We start from the raw sequence: 23,395 nt of genomic DNA, 5'->3' as shown, positions 1-23,395 counted from the left end.
TCACTTGCATCTTAAAGATATTTTCTGTTAAATTAGGTTTAATTGTTGACTTTTTTAAAGAAAAAACAAAAAAACAAACCCCACAACAAAACATTATCAGCTTGTGATTGTTTAATTAGTATCCTTGAATGAAAGGTATAAGTGAACTAATTTTTTTTTATGTATCACACATTTAAACTGTGATCGGATTAGAGAAAATATTTAGGCAAAACAGCAACACATAACACTGAAAGATTCAGTCCTATGCAAAATGAAAAGTAGAATCGTACAAAAACAACACACTGCAGCAGTCAGTAGCTTTTTAAAATACACACAAGTATGTCATGAACATTTCACATGCATGGTCTCAACGGGCATTTAGGTGAGTGGAGGAGTCCCGGTCAGGAAGTGGTGTGGTTATAGGAATGCTGGAGCTGAGCGTGCTAATAATCTTCCTCTCTGCTCAATTACAATGATTTATCATTATGTTACAGGCTACCTTAATGCATTGAGTCGACAAATAGTGGCTGTTAGTAACATGTACATCATATGACAGACTGCAGTGCAGGAAGAAAGGCTGACGTCACTGCAGCAAAATCTTTAATGGAAGAAGCTGTGGTCTACACAAAGACATGGAGACAAAGACGTGAGGCGACAGATGGTTCTTGAAAATATGATTTGTTTTTATGAGTCAGAGTGAAGTTCAGAGGGAAATTTATTCTGCTTTTCTGAGGGCCTTTGCATTGTGTCTTAATGTCTGGTTTTACAGATCTTAAAATTTGCTTTCATTGCACTCATCCAAGCAGCAATATATGACATAAAATGGTACATGATGTGCTCAGCTTTCTGGGATGTTTATGCATATCTGTACCACTATTTGATGTGGTTTTACACATGTATGTGCTGCTGTACAATGTGCTTTCTCTCTGTCTCTTTCTTTGCTTACATACTTAAGTATTCCAAATGAATACCCTCCCAACACACTTGGAACACTGCAGTGCTCCATTACAGTAATTACCAAACACAGTCATTAATCACCCAAGACCGTAAGCATGTCTCTCTGTCACATGTACCAAGTGTTGTTCACTCTGAACGTGCCTGGAAACCAAGACAAAACCCCACGGCACCACTGGAAGGCCATTATTTTTCACAGATCATCTCTGTCTTGGACCTGACAGCCCTCCTGGATCTTACCAGGCCTGGAGCTCTTAGCAGGTCACAGCATCCTCACCCCTTGTCCCAATGAAAGTAAACCAGCATCACTGGCTGAATTCCCACCAAGCCCTAGGAATTAGCGACTTTTCTTCCAAACAACATTGGCAAGACCTGGTTATTTGGAACGCCACCCAAGCAGCTACAGAGCTCTGATTAATTTGAACAACTCTTTGTTGCTCACCACTCCCTAGCAACTGGTTTTAAGAAGGATGAAGTTTCCTTCATTTGTCCTTTATGCTGCAGAAACCTACCACAGTCAAGGAGCTAATGAAAAGTCTCACTCGAACCCACTATCAGAATCAGCAACACCTTTCACCTGTAGTTATTAGGTATGTTAAACTAAAGCCGCTGGGTGTAGAATTTGAATAATTCCATCTGGATTACCCATTGGGATGATATTTGAAGTGTTTATATAAAATAAAGCCTTCAGAGTTAAACCTGATGGAACTGCTTTACAAATGTTTCAAATACTGAGTAGATAGATAAATGTTTGAATTCTTCGATTAACATTCAGGCCGAGTGGACACAGTCCATTAGCAATAGCAACCATATTTCTGTCATCCTAACTTAATATAGCTGACATGTGCTATTGTAGATAGCGAGAATTTGAAAAAGTGTTGGCTGTAGCAGGTTCTTGTCTTGTAATATGGTTCAGAAACCATGGCTACAAGTACATAGATCCTACTCATAGTGGCTTTAAAGGTTAAGGAATCACAGCTGTAAATGTTGCTGTTTGCTATGCACCAATGGCATCACAGGTTTGACCACAATTGTCATCAGAAACCACGTCCCACAGATGTACTTCACATGTGAAAGTGGAGTCCATTCCACTAATATGCAATTATAATGTAACATGTTTATTCCCCGCTTATCCCATACGACTGAGATATCCAAATGCCTGTTTATATTTGAAACATGACACTGATACTGTGAGCTCAATATGCGGCTATAGGAACAGATATTCTAACCTGATATTGTTGATTCATTATTGAATTTATGTTCCCTTTGGGAATTCCCAGAGAACCAGAGGGATCAATCGCTAATGGTAACATCTGGCTGATGGTTAGTATTACTGACACAGCCCAGTTCAAAATCAGTGAACTGTTTGTTGTTTGTGTATGTGTGTGCGTGTGTGTGTGTGTGTGTGTGGGTGGATGTGTCTGGTATCCATGCTATTGGAAATGCAGATATAGACTTTTACACGGATAAGTGACATATGAGAAGCTTGGAGCAGGATCTGGTGTAAGAAAAGAAAGTGAGATGTGCTCTGAGCAGAGAGAGAATGAGATGATGGGTGAGACAGCAGGGGAGGGGAGGGAGGGAGAGGAGAGAGTTACTGACCATAAAGCAGGTTGATTCGATTACAGGACTAACAGAGCTGGGACTAACATTGGCCATTTATTACACAGACTGCCAGACCTCTTCAGTAGCAGCCATGCAAACCTACAAAGAAGAAAATCAAGTACTGTGTTTGTGAATGGCAGATGGAAAAAGGATTACTATATTTTTACTACATGGAGCTCCAGACACTCCATTAGGAAGAAGAACTCAAAGTTAAATTTAATCAGAAAAAATGCTGAGAGCAGATTAAAATAAAGGCTGCCGGTTGGTGTGTAACAGCGTATATTTGTGTGTGACAGAGAAACAAATAAAACACAATGCGCTGTGTTTGGTTGTGTATTATATTAGATGTTAGAAAGCACAAATGAACAGGAGAAAAAGTACTAAGCATCACAGGGGACACAAAGAGAACAAAGTGCCACACCCAGTCGCCACAGAGCATGCTCAGAATTACATCAACTTTATATGAGACTGGTGGCCTGCCTGCAGACACCCAGAATTAAAATGACTATAGAGCTCACACACACACACACACACACACACACGATATCTGCAGAAAGATTTGAAGGTGCTGCATCACAGAATACATCCAGCACTACAAATTCAAAAGATTTGCATCATTTATCTCTGTTGAAAAAGAAACTAATACATTATTGATGGTTTTATAGATGCGTCCTCCTGCCTCCTGCCTTCAGGCAAAAGATACTGGAGCCTCCAAGCTCGCTCCACAAGACTGTTGAACAGCTTCATCCACCAGGCTGTCAGGATGCTAAACTCTGTCCACTACCCCCAGTCCCCTTCCCCGTCCCTGTCCCCGTCCCCAGACTGTAACACACCCATTTACACTAGGACTTACCTCAGCTGTTTTGCACATAAAAGATCAGCACGCTCGCTGTGTGTGACTGTATTTGTACTACTGCCATTAACGTACATAAGTTGGATTTTATATTATTATTTATTTTATACTGCTATATTTTTTTTATCTTTTCTCTTTTTTTGTTTTAATTGCATGGCATTAGTACTAAGGTGAGAGAGAAACAGTATTTTGATTCTCCTGTATGTCCAGCACATATTGTGAATTTGCAAAAAAAATCTTTGAATTTTGAATCTTTGAATCAGTGTTTTTTTTTTTTTTATGCCTAACTGAGGAAACTCATTCTCAGTCTTTCATGAGAGACACCATATTGCAACAGCAAAACATTTTTTAGTTAAAGGTGATATAATGTTGTATTTTTGGTATTGTGAATACTGACCTGCCGATAATTATGATGTTTATTATGATGATATGATTATGATTCAAGAATTTCCCTCCAGGGATAAATAAAGGAATTCTGATTCTGATGTCTTTCCAAACTGATAATAATGTGTGATGGGTAAGTCGGTGAGTGCTATAACAACACCCACTATAATTTTGGCCTCTATCACCTATACGACTTTGCCAGAAAATACTGACAAAGTTATTTGACAGCTTTTATTCGGACATCCATCCATCCATTTTCTATACCGCTTATCTGTTAGGGTCGCAGGGTTTATTCGGACAGTGAAATGCATTTCAAAAAGGATGGAATAACTGTGGAGTCATGGCTCTGCCCCAGACATCCAAAATATCAATAAAGTATTCCATTACTGTAAAAGGAGAGAGAGAGAGAGAGAAGAGGGGAAGGGAGACAGATGGAGGGGAAAAAAGAATCAAATCAATGTATCCATGTGATTCAATTTAGGCCACAATTTCACAGTTTGTCATTGAGGGCAGGCAGGTAACACAATCCTTGACACACATTTGATAGTAAAGTTGAGAACATTAGATGTGTCACAGCCCAGACGTATGAAAAGTGAAGCCGTATATACACAAAATATATGGAGAAACGGTGACCGACACTGACCAATTGAGTAAGAAACAGTGTCAACGAGGGCATGAATCAGGGCGAGGAGAAGTGGGCGTGAAGCGACATCTTTAGTAATCAAAGCGGTAATGTGGAAGTCAGTCTGGCCTCATGCCAAGTGCTCTGGTTAAAAGGGCGGAACGGTCGAGACAGAGAGTGAGACAGGGAGTCAGGGAAAGAACAGAGAGAGAGAGAGAGGCAGGGTCTGTCTCTGAAGGGTAGGGAGTGGCCACAGCTTGTATGCTCATGAGTGATGGAGGGTTCACGTGGGTGGGGTAAGGAGAAGTGTGTGTGTGTGGGGGGGGGGTGATGATGATGATGATGGGACAGCCAGCTTGTGAGCATAAAAACCCCCAGCACTCTTCGGTCTGATGTCCTGTTGCCTCACGAGCATCTCCAAGCCTCCAGCTCTCCATCTTTCCACAGCGATAAATAACAGAACAAGACCAACATGAGCCACTCAATGTATACCTCCACTTCCTACAGGCGCACCTTTGGAAGCCCACACCCTGTCTCCATGTCCTCCTACTCCCCTGTGTCCTCCCGTGTGCCCATTTCTGGAGGGCGCTATATGCGTTCAATGTCACCTGTGGTTTCATCCCGCTCCACCACCTACCAACAACAGCGTTCCCGCTCCAGCACCCAGCCCCCTCGCATCAGCTACGACAAGGTGGACTTCACCCTGGCTGAAGCCATCAACCAGGAGTTCCTAACCACCCGCAGCAATGAGAAGGCTGAGCTGCAAGAGCTCAACGACCGCTTCGCTAACTTCATCGAGAAGGTGCGCTACCTGGAGCAGCAGAACGGTGCACTGCAGCAGGAGCTCAGCCAGTACAAGGGCCAGCATCAGCATGGTCAACCAAACCGTGCCGCTGACCTCTTCCAGGAGGAGCTGAAGGAGATGCGGCGCCAAATGGACACCATCGGAAAGGAGAGGGACCAGTACCTACTGGAGAGGGACAACCTGGCTGAGGACCTGGCAGCGCTTAAGCAGAGGTTAGTACCAACACCAAGCATAGATAAATGGTTCCTGCATGGGCAATAATGTATGATATTTTTAGTGAAAGATGAAAAAGAAGAGCGCACTGACAAAAAGGAAAGAATAGACTGAGGAATTGTTCAACCTTATCTCAAGGAAATATGCAGAACATTTAGAGAACGTGTGTTCAAGTGAAGTGTCATTCTGTTCAGACAAGCCGTATTGTCCAAACAACATCAACAGTTATCTCTCCTCTTCATTCCTGTCATGGGTTTGTCAGTAATATACACTGAGTCATGGGCATGAGCTCCTACTTATCACCACTGCCGCTCATTCATTCATTGACACTGTTGTAATAGACGGTCAGCTTTAAGCACAGAGAAGGTAGGGAGTCCCAGGGCGTTTGCCACTTGAGTTCAGTTGTGATGGTGGTGTAGGGCGTGGCACCATGCGTCAGCATACATGGAAACCACAGAGCGGCGACACGATACAACACGCTGTCCTGCATCTTCAACAATAAGTGTTCAATTCTATATAAGAGTATGTGCTTGGTGAACTGTCTTGTGTAGGGTGTGATGTGCAGCAAAGAGCCTACATGACAACAAACTGACTCACAGAAAACTGTGACAGAGTAGTGGATGCCAGATTAGACAAGATTTGGTGATCAGGGTTTGGTAGCATCTGATTACATATACCTGGGACTATGTATTCAGATTACACAGAATAAGCAACTATAATGAGCCCAGATTACGTTTGAAAAAATGTGTAATTAGATTATAGTTACATTGACAATGAACACATATAACACTTTTGATTTTGTCTGTAAAACCTGGCAACTTAAAAATTATGAAACATATCTCATGAATATAAATATAGTGAATATGTTTTCCTGCATATGAAAGGCAGTTTTGTTTGTGGTGACTCTTCTGAATGATGAGTTTGAGGAGGAATGAGGAGTTTTTTCCTGTTAATTTAGTTTGAAAATGAAAGATGAACATTTTGAGCAATGCTCCGCCTGTATTACTAGAGTAAAGTCTTCCATGTGGCCTTTGATTAAAGAACAGCTGCCACAAAAACTTACACAAAAGAAACTGCATTTCCCATGCTGTAGAATACACACAATACACCTTCACTTTGTGCCAGTACAGTTACAGTAACAGTACTTTGATTTGTCAAACTGTAAATACTGAATATGTAAAATGCAAGGTATGTGCAAAGAAAATATCAGTGGAGCTTTTCTCCATTTCTTAGTACAAAGTGCAATATTTTCAGTTAGATAATATTTTTTGCAAACCAATGGATTACTTTACCAATAATAAATATTGCATTTTTATTCAGCATCTGACAACATTTCCAAGTAATCTGACCCAACCCTGCTAGTGATGAATGATTCCCTTAAATAAAGCAAATTTATTGGCTTTTAGAAAAACGAACAATCATGTAGGCACACACTTAGAAGAGCGGAGAAAGGAGGAGGATGGATGAACCAGACTCAGGGTGGGGCTGGCTGAAGAGCAGGGAGGGGAGAGAGTGAGAGAGGAAATGGGTCCAGAGGAAGAGAGACTGGATATCGGGCTTGGTGAGAATAGCGTCAGGAAAAATCAATGTGACTCAATGACTCCATTAGGTGTGTTTTCAGTGTCCCTCTGTGCTGATGGGACGGTGCCAGAGACCCCATTAGGACAAAAGGACCCCTGTAACACAACATGAATTAAAGATGAGGAAGCAGGGCTCACTATACGATGTGTTCCCCACTAATCCACTTTATGTCCTGTCTGGACATGACTTCTGTCTGGCAGGACAGATGGGGCTAGAATCAAATTCACATCCAGACATCGACCACACACACGGCCCATCAGACAAAAACTGTTAGCAGAGGATGAGTAAACTTATGTATTGTACATTGTGATGACTCATGACAGTGACTCATGAATTGTAACTGAGTTTGCCAAAGCATTAGTAATCATCCTGTTTCATTTTGATTTCATTTTGCTCATTTTTGCAGGAGCATCAAGCAATGTTTTGGCTGAAGGCGGCCTACTAATCTCTCAGTTTGCTGAAGCAAATCCCACAAAGTGAAGATTTAAAGTTACTGTCCTATAAATGTCACACCCATCATCTGTACGGCACCCACTGTATACTGGCCAATGTTAAAATGACCATTTAAAACCTTTAAAAGATGGGAGGTGTGTGTACATAACCTTGGTGAGTGTGTGCAATGACCTTATTGAACTGTAGAGAAACCACATTAGTTGAATGGAGCAGCTGCTGATCCCAATGGGCACACTCCCAAACCCCGTTTACAGAACAGTGAATTAACAAATTGATCCAGGAAGCTTTTTGCCAGCTGATGCCCTGGTGAAACCTCAGACAGGAAGGCTGTCCTTTGACAAATTCATCAACTTCTTCTGTCTTCTGTCTCCCTTTAGCACTAAGGAGACTCTTGTAGTCTGAATGAAATCTTTGCATTGTTTGAAATAATTTTTTTTGTCTCACTTCTTGTCCTCAAGGCTGGAAGAAGAAGCCCAGAAGAGGGCAGATGCTGAGAATAACCTGGTTGCTTTCCGGAAGGTAAACACTCAGCTAGTTTGGCCATGACTGTCATTGTGGTCACAGTGTCCTGGATAAAAGGTCATAACGGACAGATTTGTTCCATCCCAAACACTTTCACAATAATATTGACACAGTAATGTGGACAAGACAAACAAACAAACAAATGTTATTGATCTGGACTACTGCACAATAAAGAGCCATTTATTTCTGCTACAGCACTTTTGTATTGAAAATTTTCCCAAACATTGCAAATGCATTAGTCTGTTTTTATTTTACTTGGAAATAAAAATCCACACTCCTGAACAGAATTTCATAAACAATGTGTGTCTCAGAGATACTGTCACACCATTTTATGAAGTAAGTTAATAATGATCAGGTGTTTCAGCGATGAAAGATAAATATTGCAACTATGACAACATGATTATGGTAAACTATGTTTTTCTCACAAACAAACTAGGATGTGGATGATGCCACATTGTCCCGTCTGGAGCTGGAGAGGAAAATTGAGTCTCTGATGGATGAGATTGAATTCCTTAAGAAGCTCCATGATGAAGTGAGTGACTTATGATGGTAATACTCAACTTTTGCATGCACATGTACTGCACATATTGTATTTGATAGTAGTTGTAACTGACTGAAGATGTTTCCCTGCAATGAGATCATCCCAGTTAGCTGAGCAACACTGCAATTAGTGCTGCAGAGAGTAGTTTCATGTGCTGAGCTAACAAGCAGGAACATGAGTGGGTACATACCACTGGTACATCAGAAAATCTGAACAGGCAGCAATATCTGCAAGGCAACTAGTCACTATATATGTGTGTGTGTGTGTGTGTGTGTGTGTGTACACTATATAGACAAAATTATGCAGACACACCGACACACCTCTTTATGGGGCTGTTTTTCAGCGACTGGGCTTGGCCCCTTACTTCCAGTGAACAGAAATCTTAATGCTCCAGCACACCAAGACATTTTGGACGATGCTTCCAACTTTGTGGCAACAGTTTGGGGAAGGATCTTTTTTATTCCAGCATGCCCCAGTGCACAAAGCAAAGTCCATAAAGACATGGCTGGATGAGTTTGGTATGGAAGAACTTGAATGGCCCGCACAGAGCGCTGACCTCAACCCCATCAAACAACTTTGGGATGAACTGGAATGCATGAATGGGCACAAATTCCCATAATTCCAGAAACACTCCAAAGTCTTGTGGAAAGCCTTCCAAGAAGAGTGAAAGCTGTTATGTTGGCAATGCACTGTCAACATTTTACCATATTTTACCATTTGTCTGTATCTTGGTATTAACAGGAAATCCAAGAAGTACAAGTGAGTGTCCAGACCCAGCAGCTGAAGATGGAAGTGGACAGCAGCGCCAGGCCAGACCTAACTGGTGCTCTGAGGGAGATCAGAGCCCAGTATGAGACCATTGCTCTAAAGAACATGCAGGAATCTGAGGACTGGTACAAGTCCAAGGTGGGCAGACAGAAACACTGAGTGTCATACATGAACATACCAACACATAATTCATTCTTTTGTGCTTCCTGTTTTGCTCCTGCAGTTTGCTGATCTGACTGAGTCTGCAAAGCGCAACAGCGATTCTCTGAGGCAGGCCAAGCAGGAGGCCAATGAGTCCAGGAGACAGATTCAGTCTCTCAACTGTGAAATTGATGCACTGAAGAACACGGTGAGACCAAACAACACCAGTCATTTGTCAATATTAACTTGTCAGTATACATTCTCTTATTACACTGTGCTGCATGTGCTGCTGTGGTGTCCAGAATGAAGCTCTGCTGAGGCAGATGCGTGAAATGGAGGACCAGTTTGGCAATGAGATTGGTAACTACCAGGACAATATAGGCAGGCTGGAGGATGAAATCCGCCACCTGAAGGAGGAGATGGCTCGCCACCTTCGGGAGTACCAAGACCTCCTCAATGTCAAAATGGCTCTGGACATTGAGATTGCTACTTACCGTAAACTGCTGGAGGGGGAAGAGAGTAGGTAAGGGAGAACATACTGAGGGCCAGGTCCAAATGTTTTTTGACAGGGACTGCTAACTGTACACCTGTTGGGGATTTTCTTGTGTTATAAATGACTTTCTGGATGTTTAAGTTTCCACACAACAGCTGAATGTTTTTTTTTCTTGTAATGTCTTTAAAAATACCTCAGAGTTATTGATAAGTAAATTACTTTTCAGTATAATACAGTCTTTATAACAAACAAATTTTATATCCCCTGTTTAGGATTACTGTTCCCATTGTCAATCTTGGCATGACCAATCACTTTGGTGACCGAGGTAAGTTGCAGTTCTGTTCATTCAGGATCAAATATAACAGGATTATACTCAGAGACCATTTTAACCTTTTAATTTTAAAGTTGTGAAGTAGGAGAAGTCACTGGTTCTGGAAAAGATTTTCCCCACTCTGAATTTCCATTTTCCATTTTTCTTTAAGCAAAATCCTCAATAACCAGAGAACCAGAAATCTTCGACCGATTACAAAAAATTCTCGATAATTTAAACCTCTGAGGTGAATCCTAAAAGCTCAAAAACCACTACTTTGTGAATGCAACTGTATGTGGAAGTCTATCTAAAAAACTCAGAAGCACTTTAATGTGGCTCTTTACAGACTATGAACAAACTCCAAGCAGCGTAAGCAAGAAGACTGTGGTGATAAAGACAGTTGAGACTAGAGATGGAGAGGTATGGTGATCAGTACATAACATAATGCAAAGTAACTATCTTGATATCAAGATACCATATCAAGATACCATTAGAAGGTAAAATTGAACAAATCTGTTTTTGTCCATCAGGTGGTGAAGGAATCCAGGAGGGAGAAGGAGAGAGACTCAGATCGCTCTGATAGAACTGACAAGGACGACGAGTAGATGATTGATCAGAAAATGGGAAGAGGAAAAAACTAGATAAAAATAGGAAACAAAATGAACTCTGATCCATATAGTCTCCATTTCCACAAGTTAGGTTAGGTGTTTTATTGTCTAGCAAAATGTCTCTCAGTGTAGGTGCAATGTTGAACAACTCCCTTTAGACAGTGTCACTTTGGTGCTATTTAAGCCACCCAGTTTTTGCTAAACACTTGTCTCATCTGTAGGGCTAATGAAAACCACTTTATTAACATACCACTTGAGGCCTTGATTTACAGTGCAATCCCTTGAAACCCTGCAGTGACCACACATTTGTAGCAGAGTATTAAACCACAGTCTAAAAGGGTAGTTCAAATGTAGAATTTTAGCAGTTACTGTTGTAGATATGACTTACAAACAAAACTTCACACTGTCCTTTGGTCAACATACCTTCTAAGACACACTGAAAATAAATTAAGCTACTTGCATTTGTTTTAGAAGCTTTGCTATCCTTTTATTGCGCAAATCAACAAAAGACATGGATCACTAATAAACATGTAACACACAGAAAATGTTGACAGTGAAAATCTGACAGTTGGCAACTGAAAAGACTTGCTGAATGTGCTTTGCAATGCTGAGTGTATCTGGCACGATTGATGGATGAATATGTAAGTGCAAATAAACTTAACTGGAGCAAATCTGTGTTGTCTTTCCATATAACCAATGAATGTATACATTAACTCATGGTTGTTGTTTTTTTTTTTACAAATTTCCTCTTTGTATAAGAACATTTTGTTTCATACAACCCCAGGTCCCTAAACCTATAACCTGCACTTTTAGCTTTTAATGACACAAGTTTTAGGTCTGTCACTCACAGTCAGTGGCCTACATAAAATATTACATGTGCACATTAAGAAACAATGTGACAATGGGAATTCTTGTAGTATTTTGTCTTGACAGGTGCAAAGTATGAATATAAAACACTGTAAATTTGTCAAACTTTTTCTCACACATACAATTACTCAAATGTATTTTACTTTGTAAATACATCACATGGATAATTCTGAAAACTGAGCTTGGTTAGACATTCACACTGCTCTTTGGCCTTAGACATGTCTGACTTCTTATTCAGTCGTGTTGCCCAGCAGATTGCCTCAAGTTCTTCCCCTCTGGCAGTATTTTTGATTCCTACCAAGTGAATGAGGTAAACTGGTGGCTTCAGTATAGTGACAATAGCACAGATACACTCTATACTGCCACAAACCCAACAAGGCTCTGCCCTAAGTACAACCTCACAGGCGATACTTTAGCTCGAACTGTATTTATATTCCACTAATTGTCAGATCCCGTCACATCCAAACGTCCACACATACCAAGGCTAGAGCCCCAGGATTACCGTCTTTGCCTTAACTTGACACAGCCATTTTATTTTATTGTTAAGCCTGGAGTTCGTTTGATGTGAAAACTTGTGAAGGCGCAGCCTGAAATGCCTAAATGAGGGCAAAAATGCTTCTTCGTATGACGACATTCTACATCCGCTTTCCGAGTGGTCTTGGCGCGAGCGAGATCTGTTGAGTTTCTGGACTGCAGACTGGAAACCCGCATTATATTGATGGAAGAGCTCTTAACTTTATATGCGACAAGTTGCTGTAGACACCCGCAGAGTATCAGTATTTAAACGATTAGGTAAGTTAGTCTGTGTTGTTTTTCTATCTCCGGAAGTCTCAAATCTTTGCGCGGTCTGGCTTCTGTCATCCGAAGCTAAGTTGTTAACTGTCTCAGCTACAAAACATTAGCGGTAATTTACGTGGAGATAAGTCGTCCTTTGTGCTATTAGCTAGCTAGAGACTACGACTGGTATAAACATTTGAATGTTTAACTAAGTGATAACAGTCAACGTGTTCTTAATGTTAGCATCGTCCCCTGGTTAGTTTGGTTTCCACTGACTGTAAGGTAACGTTACAATGAACAGTAGAATACAAAGAAGTGTTGGTAAGCTGTAAATAATAACTATGTCAACAAGTTTACAAGTCATGTGTAGGCTCACCTTCTTAAGCAAATATTGATTGGACTGAACAGGTGCAGGTAAACACAAAACATTTTGAGATGCTCTGTGATCCTGATCCGTTGGTCTTTCTATATCCCACTGTGTGGCTGATTAAACTCAACCTCCAACTTTGGATCGGCTAATGGTGCTTGAACGTGTTCAGAATGAATTGCGAGATTTTGGCAACGTGTAGCGCTCTGGGCTACCTGGAGGGAGACACCTACCACAAGGAAGCCGATTGCTTAGGTGAGTCTTTTGCTTTCCCGCATCATCAAAGGGAAGAATGTATCGATGGTATGAATTAAAGACAGAGAGGCGTTTGCGGCTGTCCTTTTCCTGACTGTTTTGTGTACGTGGTTGCAGAGAGTGTGAAAGACTTGATCAGGTATTTACGCCACGAAGATGACTCCCGTGATGTCCGCCAGCAACTTGGTGCAAGCCAGATTGTACAGAATGACCTCCTGCCTATTATCATTCAGCATGGACAAGATAGGACCTTATTCGACGCCTGCATCAGGTATAAACCCTGACATGAAACTTCTCTCTTGAACGTGAACTGTGTGCTAATTATGGTTTCTCATACGAGTCTTCTCTGGTTTTTCTCAGACTCATGGTCAACCTCACTCAGCCTGCCATGCTTTGCTTTGGTAAAGTTCCCGATGATCCTGTGTTCAGACATCACTTTTTGCAAGTGACATCTCATTTACAAGCATATAAAGAGGTATCTCAGTCTAAGTGCCATACCATTATAATTTAATATTTAAAAAAAAATACTGTATTGTATAATAACAAGTACTGTTATTGTCAGGCATTTGCCACTGAGAGGGTGTTTGGCATTTTAAGCGAGACATTATACAGCCTCCTGCAATTGGTGAGTGTTTCACTGGTTAAACAAAAAAATCATCACAGCTGTTTGCTGTGATATATCAGGAAAATGGTGTTGTGTGTGTGTGAGTGTCTTTGTGTTTGTCCCTACTCACCTTCTTGTCTTTAGGACTGGGAGCAGAGACAGGAGGAGGATAACCTCTTGATAGAGAGGATCTTGCTGCTGGTCAGGAATGTGCTTCATGTACCTGCGGACCCCTGTGAAGAGAAGGTCTGACTTCAACTTGAGTGTTGATGTGATCATGTGCCAAATCTGTTTGTCCTCATCTTTTAGCACTTATCTCACCTGTATTCCTGCCCTAATCTGTCTCCCTTATAGAAAGTGGATGATGATGCCAGCATCCACGACAGACTGCTGTGGGCACTTCACATGAGTGGCTTTGATGACCTGGTCAAGTTCCTGGCTTCGGCCCAGAGTGAGCAGCAGTGGAGTATGCATGTGTTGGAAATAATCTCCCTCATGTTCAGAGACCAGGTTAGACTGAATAACCTGTTGGAGGTACACACATAGATCTCCAGCTGTTCTGTGTTTGAGCTCTTTATTTTTTTACTTTGCTTACAGACACCCGAGGCCTTGGTGAGCGCCGGTCACGCTCGCTCAGCAGAAGAGAAGCAGAGGGACTCTCAGGAGCTGGAGGCACTGAGGCAGAAGGAACATGCAGCTAAACGTTCTCGCACATTTCAAAGAGGAACCAGGTACGATCAAGCTGACGTACAATCACCACTTTAAAAACAGTTTCAGATTGGTGCAATTTTAGGTTTTTATACTGTGCTGGAATTTGTGGCCTGTGCAGGACTCTAAAGGAAAGCCTTTCCTGCTGTCACACAAGGGTTGTAATTTCAAACTCAAAAGACTTCAGCCAGTTACTTCTGGCTGAATTTCCCAGCCAATCATGCGAATTTGCATTTCAAGCGAACCACAGATGTTCATTTTTCATACGAGATTTGTTTTATTTTCTATTTTGGCGTGAAAGATGGCGTGCTTCATGCTTTTGTAAATAACTGTTCTGTTTGTGTGTGTTTCACTTTCAGACACTCTCGCTTTGGAGGGTCCTTTGTTGTTCAAGGCCTCAAGGCAATTGGGGAGAAAGATGTGATTTATCACAGAAATCTCCATAGTGTGAGTTGTAAGCTCCTGCAGCTCATCTGTGATCTGAAGTAGCATTGTGCTTGCAAAAATAAATTTAATTTGAATCCATGTTTTGTTTTGTTTTTTTCTAGTTCAAAAATTATACTCATGACACAGGAAAAGCAGTGAGACGTGTTCCGAAGAGGAATCGACAGGCTCAGGAATGTAAGGACAAACGACGTTCGGCCCTAAATGTTCGACTCTTCTTGCGCGAGTTTTGCGTGGACTTCCTGGAAAACTGCTACAATCGGCTGATGTACCTTGTCAAGGTTAGCTGATGTAAAAGTTATTAATTATTGTTTTTTTGTAGCATAGACTCACAGACCCAGTACAACAAAGGACCTTTCTAACTTCTGGTCAGTAGAATACAAATGGAAAATAGGATGCCACCGTACCACATCATCAAACCCTTAGCACTGATTGTTAGTAAGTCATGTTAATAAGAATATGAATAAAAAGCAAGAGATGCAGTAAAGTGGGGCAAACTTTACAAGACACTAAAACACTCAATTTGATGTTGACCTGTGTGTGTGTGGATATCTGGTATATTTATGTGGATTAGATATTAGATAACTCACAAGTAAATCATTCTTATTAGGTTCACTACAAAACTCAGCACTGTTATTCTTTATCTCCTCTACAGGAAAGTCTCATTCGAGAGCAAACTCAGCAACATGACGAGACGTACTACCTCTGGGCGCTAAGCTTTTTCATGGCTTTCAACCGTGGCAATGGTTTCCGCGCTGACTTAGTTTCTGAGACCATGTCCATCCGCGCTTTCCATTTCATTGAGCGCAACGTCACCAACTACTATGAGATGATTCTCACAGACCGCAAAGAAGCCACATCCTGGTCACGCAGGTAAGATTATTAGGAAGCAACTTGATGTAAAAATCTGTGCGCTGGTCCCTGACTCATTATCACTTGCTCTTTCTAGAATGCACCTGGCACTAAAGGCATATCAGGAACTGCTGCTAACTGTGAACGAGATGGACCGCTCACCGGATGAAAGCATCCGTCAGAGTTCCAACATTATTAAAAGTAGGATGCTTGTTCTCTTTTCAGTAATAAAATTTGAATTATAGCCATTTTCAGGATAATTAAGCTCAAATGGAGCATGTTTTTGCACATTCTTTCATTGCATAATCCTTCTAGTATATGGATATTGTTATTTTTATATTATATTGTTAAGACATTATTCTGGCTGGTACATTCTTGGCTGGTAAATCTTGTTTTAAGTCTAAAATATGGAAAAGGATTTTTATTATTGTACTAGCTGCCTAATGTACTTAACTTCACTTTCTAGGTAACATATTTTACCTGATGGAATACAGGGAGATTTTTCTGACCTTGCTGAGAAAGTATGATGAAACCAAACAGCCTCACTCCTACCTCATTGACTTGGTGGAGTCAACTCATCTCTTTTTGCGCATGTTGGAACGCTTCTGCAAAGGTCGCAGAAACTTGATGGTGCAGGTATGTTGAACATTCATTGTGCTAAACCGTGTGTAAATTGTTTCTATTTGTACCTGCTTGAAATATCATTTTGCTCTGTTACCTCTGCAGAAGAAGAAGGTGAAGCGGAAAAGGTCTCAAGGTGAAAAAAGACCTTCAGCTGTTGAAACTAGTTCAGAGGCCCTGGCAGAAACCTGGAAGGTTGTTGAGGAAGAGCTTAGGGCTACAGGGTTTCAGGTCAGTGAGAGGATCAACCTCAAGGGGCAGCAGAGGGTCTTGTTAGAGGGAAGAGGAGTGCAAATGCACCAACACCAAATACCACATCTTTGTCTTCTGTGTGCAGCTGTCAGAGTCTCTGACTGAGAGCATCGTGCCATTCGACGCCACATCTGAAATTCCTCTTGAGGAGCAGCGGACCGAGGCGATGGTGCGGGTGCAGGATGCCCTGCTGGTTCGAATGGGACCAGAAGCGCTGGGACTGCTTCGTGCTGCCAGGTCAGCGACACTCAACTCTCCGTCAGCCCCTCAAACTAATGGCACATGTTTATTTATGTAAGTATTTACCAGATTCTTGTGCTCAGGGAGGTGTGGCCAGAGGGGGATGTGTTTGGTTCAGCTGATGTGGAACCTGAAGAGGAACTGGAACTCCTTAAGCAGATCCTGCACGCCAACCTGCCAAGTATGTTTTTTTAAAAGTTGGACTTATGTTGCACTTTGTATAGCAGGATCTGTGCAGCTTTCCAGCATGGCCTTTTTACTTTCAGGGTCATCACCTCCTGAGCCTGTGGTGGAGGATGAGGAAGATGCAGATGAGTTAGAAGAGGAAGAGTTGGAGTCTGTCCAGGTTTCTGAAAGAGAGTTCAACTTTCTAGACTTCATCAAGAGGTGAGCAAAACAGTTATCATGTTGTTCCACTGCATGCCTCATTGTACTTTTGTGACATTTGTTACCCTTCTCTTATCCCCTCACAGGTTTGCCAACCCCAGTATCGTGCGTCCCTACCTCCTCTTATTAAAATCATACTCTAAAAACACACCTCACACCAACCACTGCATTGTAAAAATGCTCCACCGCTTGGCTGTCAACCTCAAAATGGACGCCCTGTTTTTCCAGCTGTCTGTCTTCAGTGTTTTCCACAAGATCCTGAGCGACCCTGCTGCAGCTGCTTACACGGTACAGCAGTGACATGAGAACAAACATTCTTCTGTGTTGTCAAGCAAGCTACTGGTGATATAAGGTCAGCTGTAGATTGGACACAAGTGCTTACCTATATTCTCTCCTTTACAGGAGCTGGTGACCTTTGCCAAATATGTGCTGAACCATTTCTTTTCAGTGGCAGCACAAAACAACAAGGCGTATGTGGAGCTGCTGTTCTGGAAAAATGTCGGGGCTGTACGTGAGATGACTGAGGGCTACAGGAAAGATGGGTCGGTGCTCTCTCTGTCTTGTATGTCTCTACTGTTGTGTGTCATAACTTTATGGCTCTGCAGTTTGAAACATTGCATCTTGTTCTCCTAAATATGTCAGCGAGGGAAAGAAACCAGCGTGGACCGAAGAAGAGGAAGAAGAGTTGCGCAAGCTCTATGAGGAGCATCGTGATACTGAAGGTCTGCTTTATTTATTTGTTGTGTTAGAAGCTACAAGATGCAGTTGTAGTTATGTGTGCTCGGATCTTGATTGATTCTTTTATTCACCGTTAACTCTTGCATTTAGTGCCAGATATCGTGGAGACTCTGCTTCCATTGCTAAGCAATAGCAGCCGCACTCGGCGCCAGGTAGTGACGCAGCTGGTACACATGGGCCTGGTGGACAATGCTAAGGAACTGAAGAAACCGAAGTATGTACTCCAGACAGAATGAGTAATATATTAATGTTAATAATGTATAGAGAATGTCTCTCTAAATCTTAGTCAACATCTTAGTCCGTTAACAAGTTTTTGTTTTTGTTTTCTTTTGCAAAAGGAAAGGTACCCGGATTGTTCTTTGGACTGAGGAGCAGGAGCAGGAGCTGGAGATGCTCTACGAGGAGTACAAAGACTCTGATGGTACCAGAAATCATGTTATCATTGTTTAGTGCATGAGAGGAAAATGAAGCAGCCATTCATTGTCCCTCAGTCCTCAGTTGAACATCATGGTTTGTTTGATGACTCACTTTATTGATAAATTTGTATTTTCACAGATGTGTTGGGAAATATCATGAAGAAGCTCACGGCCAAACGCTCACGTGCACGTGTGGTGGACAAGTTGCTCAGTATGGGGTTGGTGTCTGAGAGGCGAGAGCTTTACAAGAAGAGGAGTCGCAGCGCTAAAGAGAAGAACTCTGGACACGCAATGGTAAAGTTAATCTAGATGTACTTTGTTCTTTAACAATAACAGTATGAATCATATTAAGAAGATGAAGACAAAAAGAATCAGTAAAATCAGTTCTACTTTATTTTCATTAGAACGATTCTCTGTCATGGTGCATGATAGATGACATGAATTGTTTACAAAAAGAGGAAAATAACAGTACAATAACGGCAAACAATGTAGAATTGCACTTAAGGTATTGCACAGTAAGATATTATGTATGAGGCAGCTTTAGTTTACTGCAGTTGGCCAGTATGATTTCAACTCTACATCTGTAAGATGATTAAAAGATAATAAAATTATGGATGCACAATATGGATTTTCCTCATTCAGTATCAATAACTGGCAGCTTGTTATGGACATCACCAATCAGATCATCCATAGTGTCCCATTTTTGTGTTTTGTAAAGAAGTTCATAACCTGTATTTTATTCACACTTGGGGTTAAGAAAGGTTAAGATGTGTATTGAGCAAAGATGGATGATTTGATATTCCATAGCTCGTGTTTTCTTCATGTGAAACTGCAAAAAATTAGCGTGCAGGTGAAAAAAAATGTTTGTCTCTCTAATCTGCACTGTGTGGCTCTTCTCAGGTATAGCAGGTTGACATCATGAGTGTGATCAGAGCATCCTGTGTTGTTCTTCCTCTCTGTGTTTATTGGTGGAACACAAACAAACATGCATAATAAATTAAGAAATTCTATAATGAAGGTCCCTTTTTTCTGCAGACTGAAGAAGAGTTTCTAGAAGGCCTGACACAAGGTTTCCCAGATGATCCCGTGGACAGAGATGATGAAGATGAAGAAGAAGATGAGTCTGAAGAGAGTGAGGAAGAGGAAGACGAAGAGCAAGAAAGGAAGAAATCACAAAATGGAGGAAGGAGGAGCCAAAACCTGAGCTCCCCAGTAGAGAGAGCTGATGTAGGCTCCATGGTGTGTGCTCTACAACAGGAAGGTGAGACTTTCAAATATCTCTCTCTTTTTGTTAAATGAAATCAAGGAAATAAAGAGCAGTTGTTGATGTACAAAGCTGCTGTTGGCATGTGTGTTTCATTATGAACTCTGTGTTGATAACAGGCATGTCTGGGCCCATGTTGTGGCTACAGAATTGTCTGAATAGAACCGCAGAGGACCGTGAAGAAGATGGTAAGAGCAACTGTGAAACAAAACACTTTATTTATTCTCTATTGCAAGTGATTTTAGCTCCTATGTAAGCTGCAGCATGTGTGTGGGGGAAAAACTCGACGTTGTTAATGCTGTTGGGCTGTTAATGAAACTCTGCTCTCCAGGTTTCTCCCAGGCGGTGCCACTTGTTCCTCTGACGGAGGCAAATGAGGAAGCTATGGAAAACAAGAGCTTCCGGAAACTGTTGCGTAAACTGGGAATGCGAGCACCTGCAAATGAACAGGTGTGTTTTTCTTGTGTGATATTTCACTACCAAATAATTTGAAAACGTCAGTCTACTTAGAGCCCTTTGAACCACCCTTTGCACTTTAATTTGAGACCAGATTGTTAATTGTGATTGAGACCAGTTTATTTTTTTTATTTGATTACAACATGACTTTTAAATAATGGATTGAAAAACATGTGAAATGCTACACGTCTGATTTGGGTTATTTTTCGCTCTTCTGTAACCAGGAGACATTTTGGAGGATCCCAGCAAAGATCAGCGCATCCCAGCTCCGGAGTGCAGCTGCAGCTCTCAGTCCAACAGAGGAAGAACCTAAAGGAGGTGATGAGCAAAATGGCACTATGAGTCTAACCGGCGAATCCAAGGAAGAGGAGGAGGATGAGGGGGAGGAGGTCTCAGGTGAACAGAGAGCTCAAGCTCTGAGAGCTCTGCTGCTTGCACGCAAGAGGAAACAACACACCTCGGGGCATACAGGTAGGCATGGGAGTGTCATATTCTGTGTGTTGTCTCGAGTGACAGCAGTTAATTACAGCTTTATCACGCAGGTAAGCATTAAGTTACATGGTGCACCTAAAATGAGTCTCTTTAGTAGCCTGCTTTGGCTAATCTAATAGCAAAGGATGCGGTAGTGAGTATTTTTAAATGTGAAAAGTCGATGTTCATCTTTCAGTTTACTGAGAAATTAACAGACATCCACAATGGCAATGTTCTCACAGTTGAGTTTCATTTCAGCTCTGAACTGGAAAAGCAGAAATGTAATTTGCTAGACACAAAGAACATAAAAAAATCAATATATAGGCAGAAGATGAAATATAATAATAAGATAAGATTCCCCTGGTAAGCCAGTTTAAGAGCTGCTTTTTTGTTGTTTTTAGCTCCCGTGTCAGATTTCTCTCCTGTTGAGGATGCAGACAGTGCAACTGAGAGGTGAGCTGTCGCCCTATGTTTTTTGTTAATCCGTTAAGACGAACAACAGCTGAGGAACGTCTATTTTTAATTCTAAACACTTTTAATTCCTAATGTATTCCTGTTCACATCAGGTCCCAAGAGAAGACCTCAACCAAAAGAAACAGAAGCAGAGTGCTGGACGATGATGAGGAGAATGGTATTTTATTGTTGGAAATTCAGTTGATGCATAATGTGTTACTTTGATAATCTGGAGCTGGCCAGCCAGCCAGAAAGCGGTTAATAGTAAGTTTAGGATATTCTGATAAATGTAACAGCAGCAGTCCAGGACCACTATAGCCTCTGACAACAGTGCTGTTCAAGGATGACTTGACTTCAGCAGTTTGGTTCACACATTGCTGTCTTCACAGAGGATTCCAACACTGCAGTGGATATGGCTACCAACGGTGATGCAGATTCAGACAGAGAGGATATCTCCGCTCCTATGAAGCGTAGACGGAAGATGCTCTTAATTGACGAAGAGGAAGATGAGGATTAGTGTCTTTCTTTAATGGACTGTAACAATAAATAAAACCCTGCACATAAGGGAGACATAAAAGTCCCTCACTTTGCTCAGAGGTGAATGCAGCCCCCTGGAGGTCTGCAGTCCAGCGGTGGAAACTATTAATGGAATACCAAACAACCCAAGCAAAATAGGCCCTCAGATCCGCCCCTATGGATATGTAGATCCTGTTAACTTTGTCATCGTTTTTGTAAGCTTAATTGGTGCCTTTATATCCAGAGAAGTTATGCCAGTCTTGTTGTGAGTTGTTCTTTTTCTCTTAGCGTTCTCAGCATCATACAGATACAGAAGAGTTTTGTATCACCAAACTTTATAAATCAAATGTTTCTAAATCAATAATTTCATCACTTCTGTGAAAGCTGTTTGTTAATTGTGTCACTGTTCTGATAAAGTTCCATTTGAACCGGAATGAAATTCATGTCTACTTATTCATTAAAAAGCACTCTTGTCAAAATAGAGGCTCACTGGTGCCTTTTGATTTGTCACTTTGTTGCTCTGGGTCATTTTAAACACTAGAGGGCACATGTTGAGCTATTAGCCTCGTGGGTTAAAGAAAGAAGAATTACTTGAATGTGCAGAATATTCCATTTGAACTTTTGAATATGATGTATGTCCCTTTTATAAAAGAGTTTTTGAAAAACGCTGTTCAGTATTGAACCTCTGCAGTGTGTGAGGACAGGCTCACTAAAAATGAGGACAGATAAAAATCTCAGTTGGTTCATATTTGTCTTCAAAATTACACAAATGTCTTGTGTTTAAGCTTTCCTCAATGCAGGGATTCTGTTTGTGTCTGTAGTCGCTGGCTATAGTTGTCCATATTTTGCAGCTGTGTCTGAGGTGGTCTCTTGTCCTTACATCTGGACCATGTTAGTAACTTCCTGTCACAGCATCTGCTCTGCCCCCACTAGATGCAGAGCTGGAAATCCACACAGTGCTGTGAGTTAAGCATGTGAACACAATGGGTGGATGTAGTTTATGAAGCTAAGAGATTAAAGGTAGATCACTTTCTCTACAAAGCAATGTCTGTCTCCACGTATCAGCTTCAACCAGCCTCGGACAGTCTGTGTATAAAATAGACAGGGGTGACTCGTAATGGATGTTTTGTAAGAGAACATAAAACTCCAGTAGGCTGTGTTGCATAAATATCAGTAACATGCAAACTTTTAGTTTGAGAGGCTATGCTTTAGATGGTGAAAATGAAGGCTTGAGTGTTGACACAGTGACGCAAATCACCCCTGAGCGTTTGAGTTTACACGTTTGAGACTTAACAAATGTATAACTCGGATTCGAAGTAGGTGTTTTGCAGAAAAGTGTAAGAAAAGATGTTTCAAGCACATCTAAACCGAGTTGCAATGATAAGTCTAATAATCTATCTGAACTATTAGTCAAAAGAAACTTAATTATCAAATACTTTGATAAACACTTGATCAGTTCATTCGTTTCTCAAGCAGAGAAGTCAAACATTTGCAGGTTCCAGCTCCAGAGTCTTTTGGAGGCTCTGGGAATATGTGATGAGCATTTTTCTGACTTTTTTCCCCACATTTGATAGACTAAACAACCAAACGTTATGAGATTAATCTATAATAAAAATAATCATTTGTTGCAGCCCTAATGTAAACATCAAACAAGCAGAATACCACTTCTCACGCTCAAATGTCTCATTAATTGGAAAGTCTTGTGAAGGTTGTAGAAGGCCTGTGAATCATCCTTCTGCTGTAGCTCACTTTGAGGTACCAGCCTAATACTTTAGATTCATGATGAAACATACTTGCCTGTTCAGGTTGTGAGGGGTGGGGGGGGGAGAAAAATCCTCATTTGTTTGTCATTCAGTTTCCCAGAACTTGATTGTA

The 23,395-nt window shown here is 41.3% G+C and overlaps 2 protein-coding genes across 2 annotated transcripts; both read left to right on the top strand.

The window, feature by feature from the left end:
* Nucleotides 1–4,744: 4,744 nt before the first annotated feature.
* Nucleotides 4,745–11,494, top strand: prph (peripherin). Its single transcript, XM_046384086.1, has 9 exons — nucleotides 4,745–5,414; nucleotides 7,908–7,968; nucleotides 8,408–8,503; nucleotides 9,254–9,418; nucleotides 9,504–9,629; nucleotides 9,724–9,944; nucleotides 10,187–10,239; nucleotides 10,571–10,644; nucleotides 10,755–11,494. Exons 1-9 carry the CDS (start codon nucleotides 4,870–4,872, stop codon nucleotides 10,827–10,829), a joined length of 1,416 nt encoding a protein of 471 aa, XP_046240042.1. The 5' UTR covers nucleotides 4,745–4,869; the 3' UTR covers nucleotides 10,830–11,494.
* Nucleotides 11,495–12,319: 825 nt separating this feature from the next.
* timeless (timeless circadian clock) lies at nucleotides 12,320–21,999 on the top strand. Its single transcript, XM_046384084.1, has 30 exons — nucleotides 12,320–12,491; nucleotides 13,016–13,098; nucleotides 13,216–13,369; nucleotides 13,459–13,573; nucleotides 13,661–13,723; nucleotides 13,847–13,948; nucleotides 14,057–14,212; nucleotides 14,300–14,433; nucleotides 14,770–14,857; nucleotides 14,959–15,135; nucleotides 15,510–15,727; nucleotides 15,804–15,907; nucleotides 16,173–16,342; nucleotides 16,433–16,558; nucleotides 16,665–16,816; nucleotides 16,903–17,000; nucleotides 17,086–17,206; nucleotides 17,293–17,494; nucleotides 17,609–17,748; nucleotides 17,849–17,928; nucleotides 18,035–18,158; nucleotides 18,283–18,365; nucleotides 18,500–18,654; nucleotides 19,396–19,621; nucleotides 19,744–19,812; nucleotides 19,956–20,074; nucleotides 20,305–20,551; nucleotides 20,953–21,004; nucleotides 21,118–21,182; nucleotides 21,394–21,999. The coding sequence occupies exons 2-30, from the start codon at nucleotides 13,017–13,019 to the stop codon at nucleotides 21,519–21,521; spliced, it is 3,750 nt and encodes a 1,249-aa protein (XP_046240040.1). The 5' UTR covers nucleotides 12,320–12,491; nucleotide 13,016; the 3' UTR covers nucleotides 21,522–21,999.
* The last annotated feature ends 1,396 nt before the right edge of the window (nucleotides 22,000–23,395 follow it).

This window comes from Scatophagus argus, chromosome 3, assembly GCF_020382885.2.
Source record: "Scatophagus argus isolate fScaArg1 chromosome 3, fScaArg1.pri, whole genome shotgun sequence".
Lineage (NCBI taxonomy): Eukaryota > Metazoa > Chordata > Actinopteri > Scatophagidae > Scatophagus > Scatophagus argus.
This window is presented reverse-complemented; position numbering and strand designations above follow the sequence as displayed.

Excerpts from the sequence above, each read along its gene's own strand:
- timeless (XM_046384084.1), top strand. The coding sequence starts at position 13,017 with ATGAATTGCGAGATTTTGGCAACGTGTAGCGCTCTGGGCTACCTGGAG. Across the intron at positions 14,858-14,958 it reads ATCACAGAAATCTCCATAGT|TTCAAAAATTATACTCATGA; the intron begins GTGAGTTGTAAG and ends GTTTTTTTCTAG. Across the intron at positions 16,343-16,432 it reads GCAGAAACTTGATGGTGCAG|AAGAAGAAGGTGAAGCGGAA; the intron begins GTATGTTGAACA and ends TTACCTCTGCAG.
- prph (XM_046384086.1), top strand. The coding sequence starts at position 4,870 with ATGAGCCACTCAATGTATACCTCCACTTCCTACAGGCGCACCTTTGGA. Across the intron at positions 9,630-9,723 it reads TTGATGCACTGAAGAACACG|AATGAAGCTCTGCTGAGGCA; the intron begins GTGAGACCAAAC and ends TGTGGTGTCCAG. Across the intron at positions 10,645-10,754 it reads TTGAGACTAGAGATGGAGAG|GTGGTGAAGGAATCCAGGAG; the intron begins GTATGGTGATCA and ends TTTGTCCATCAG.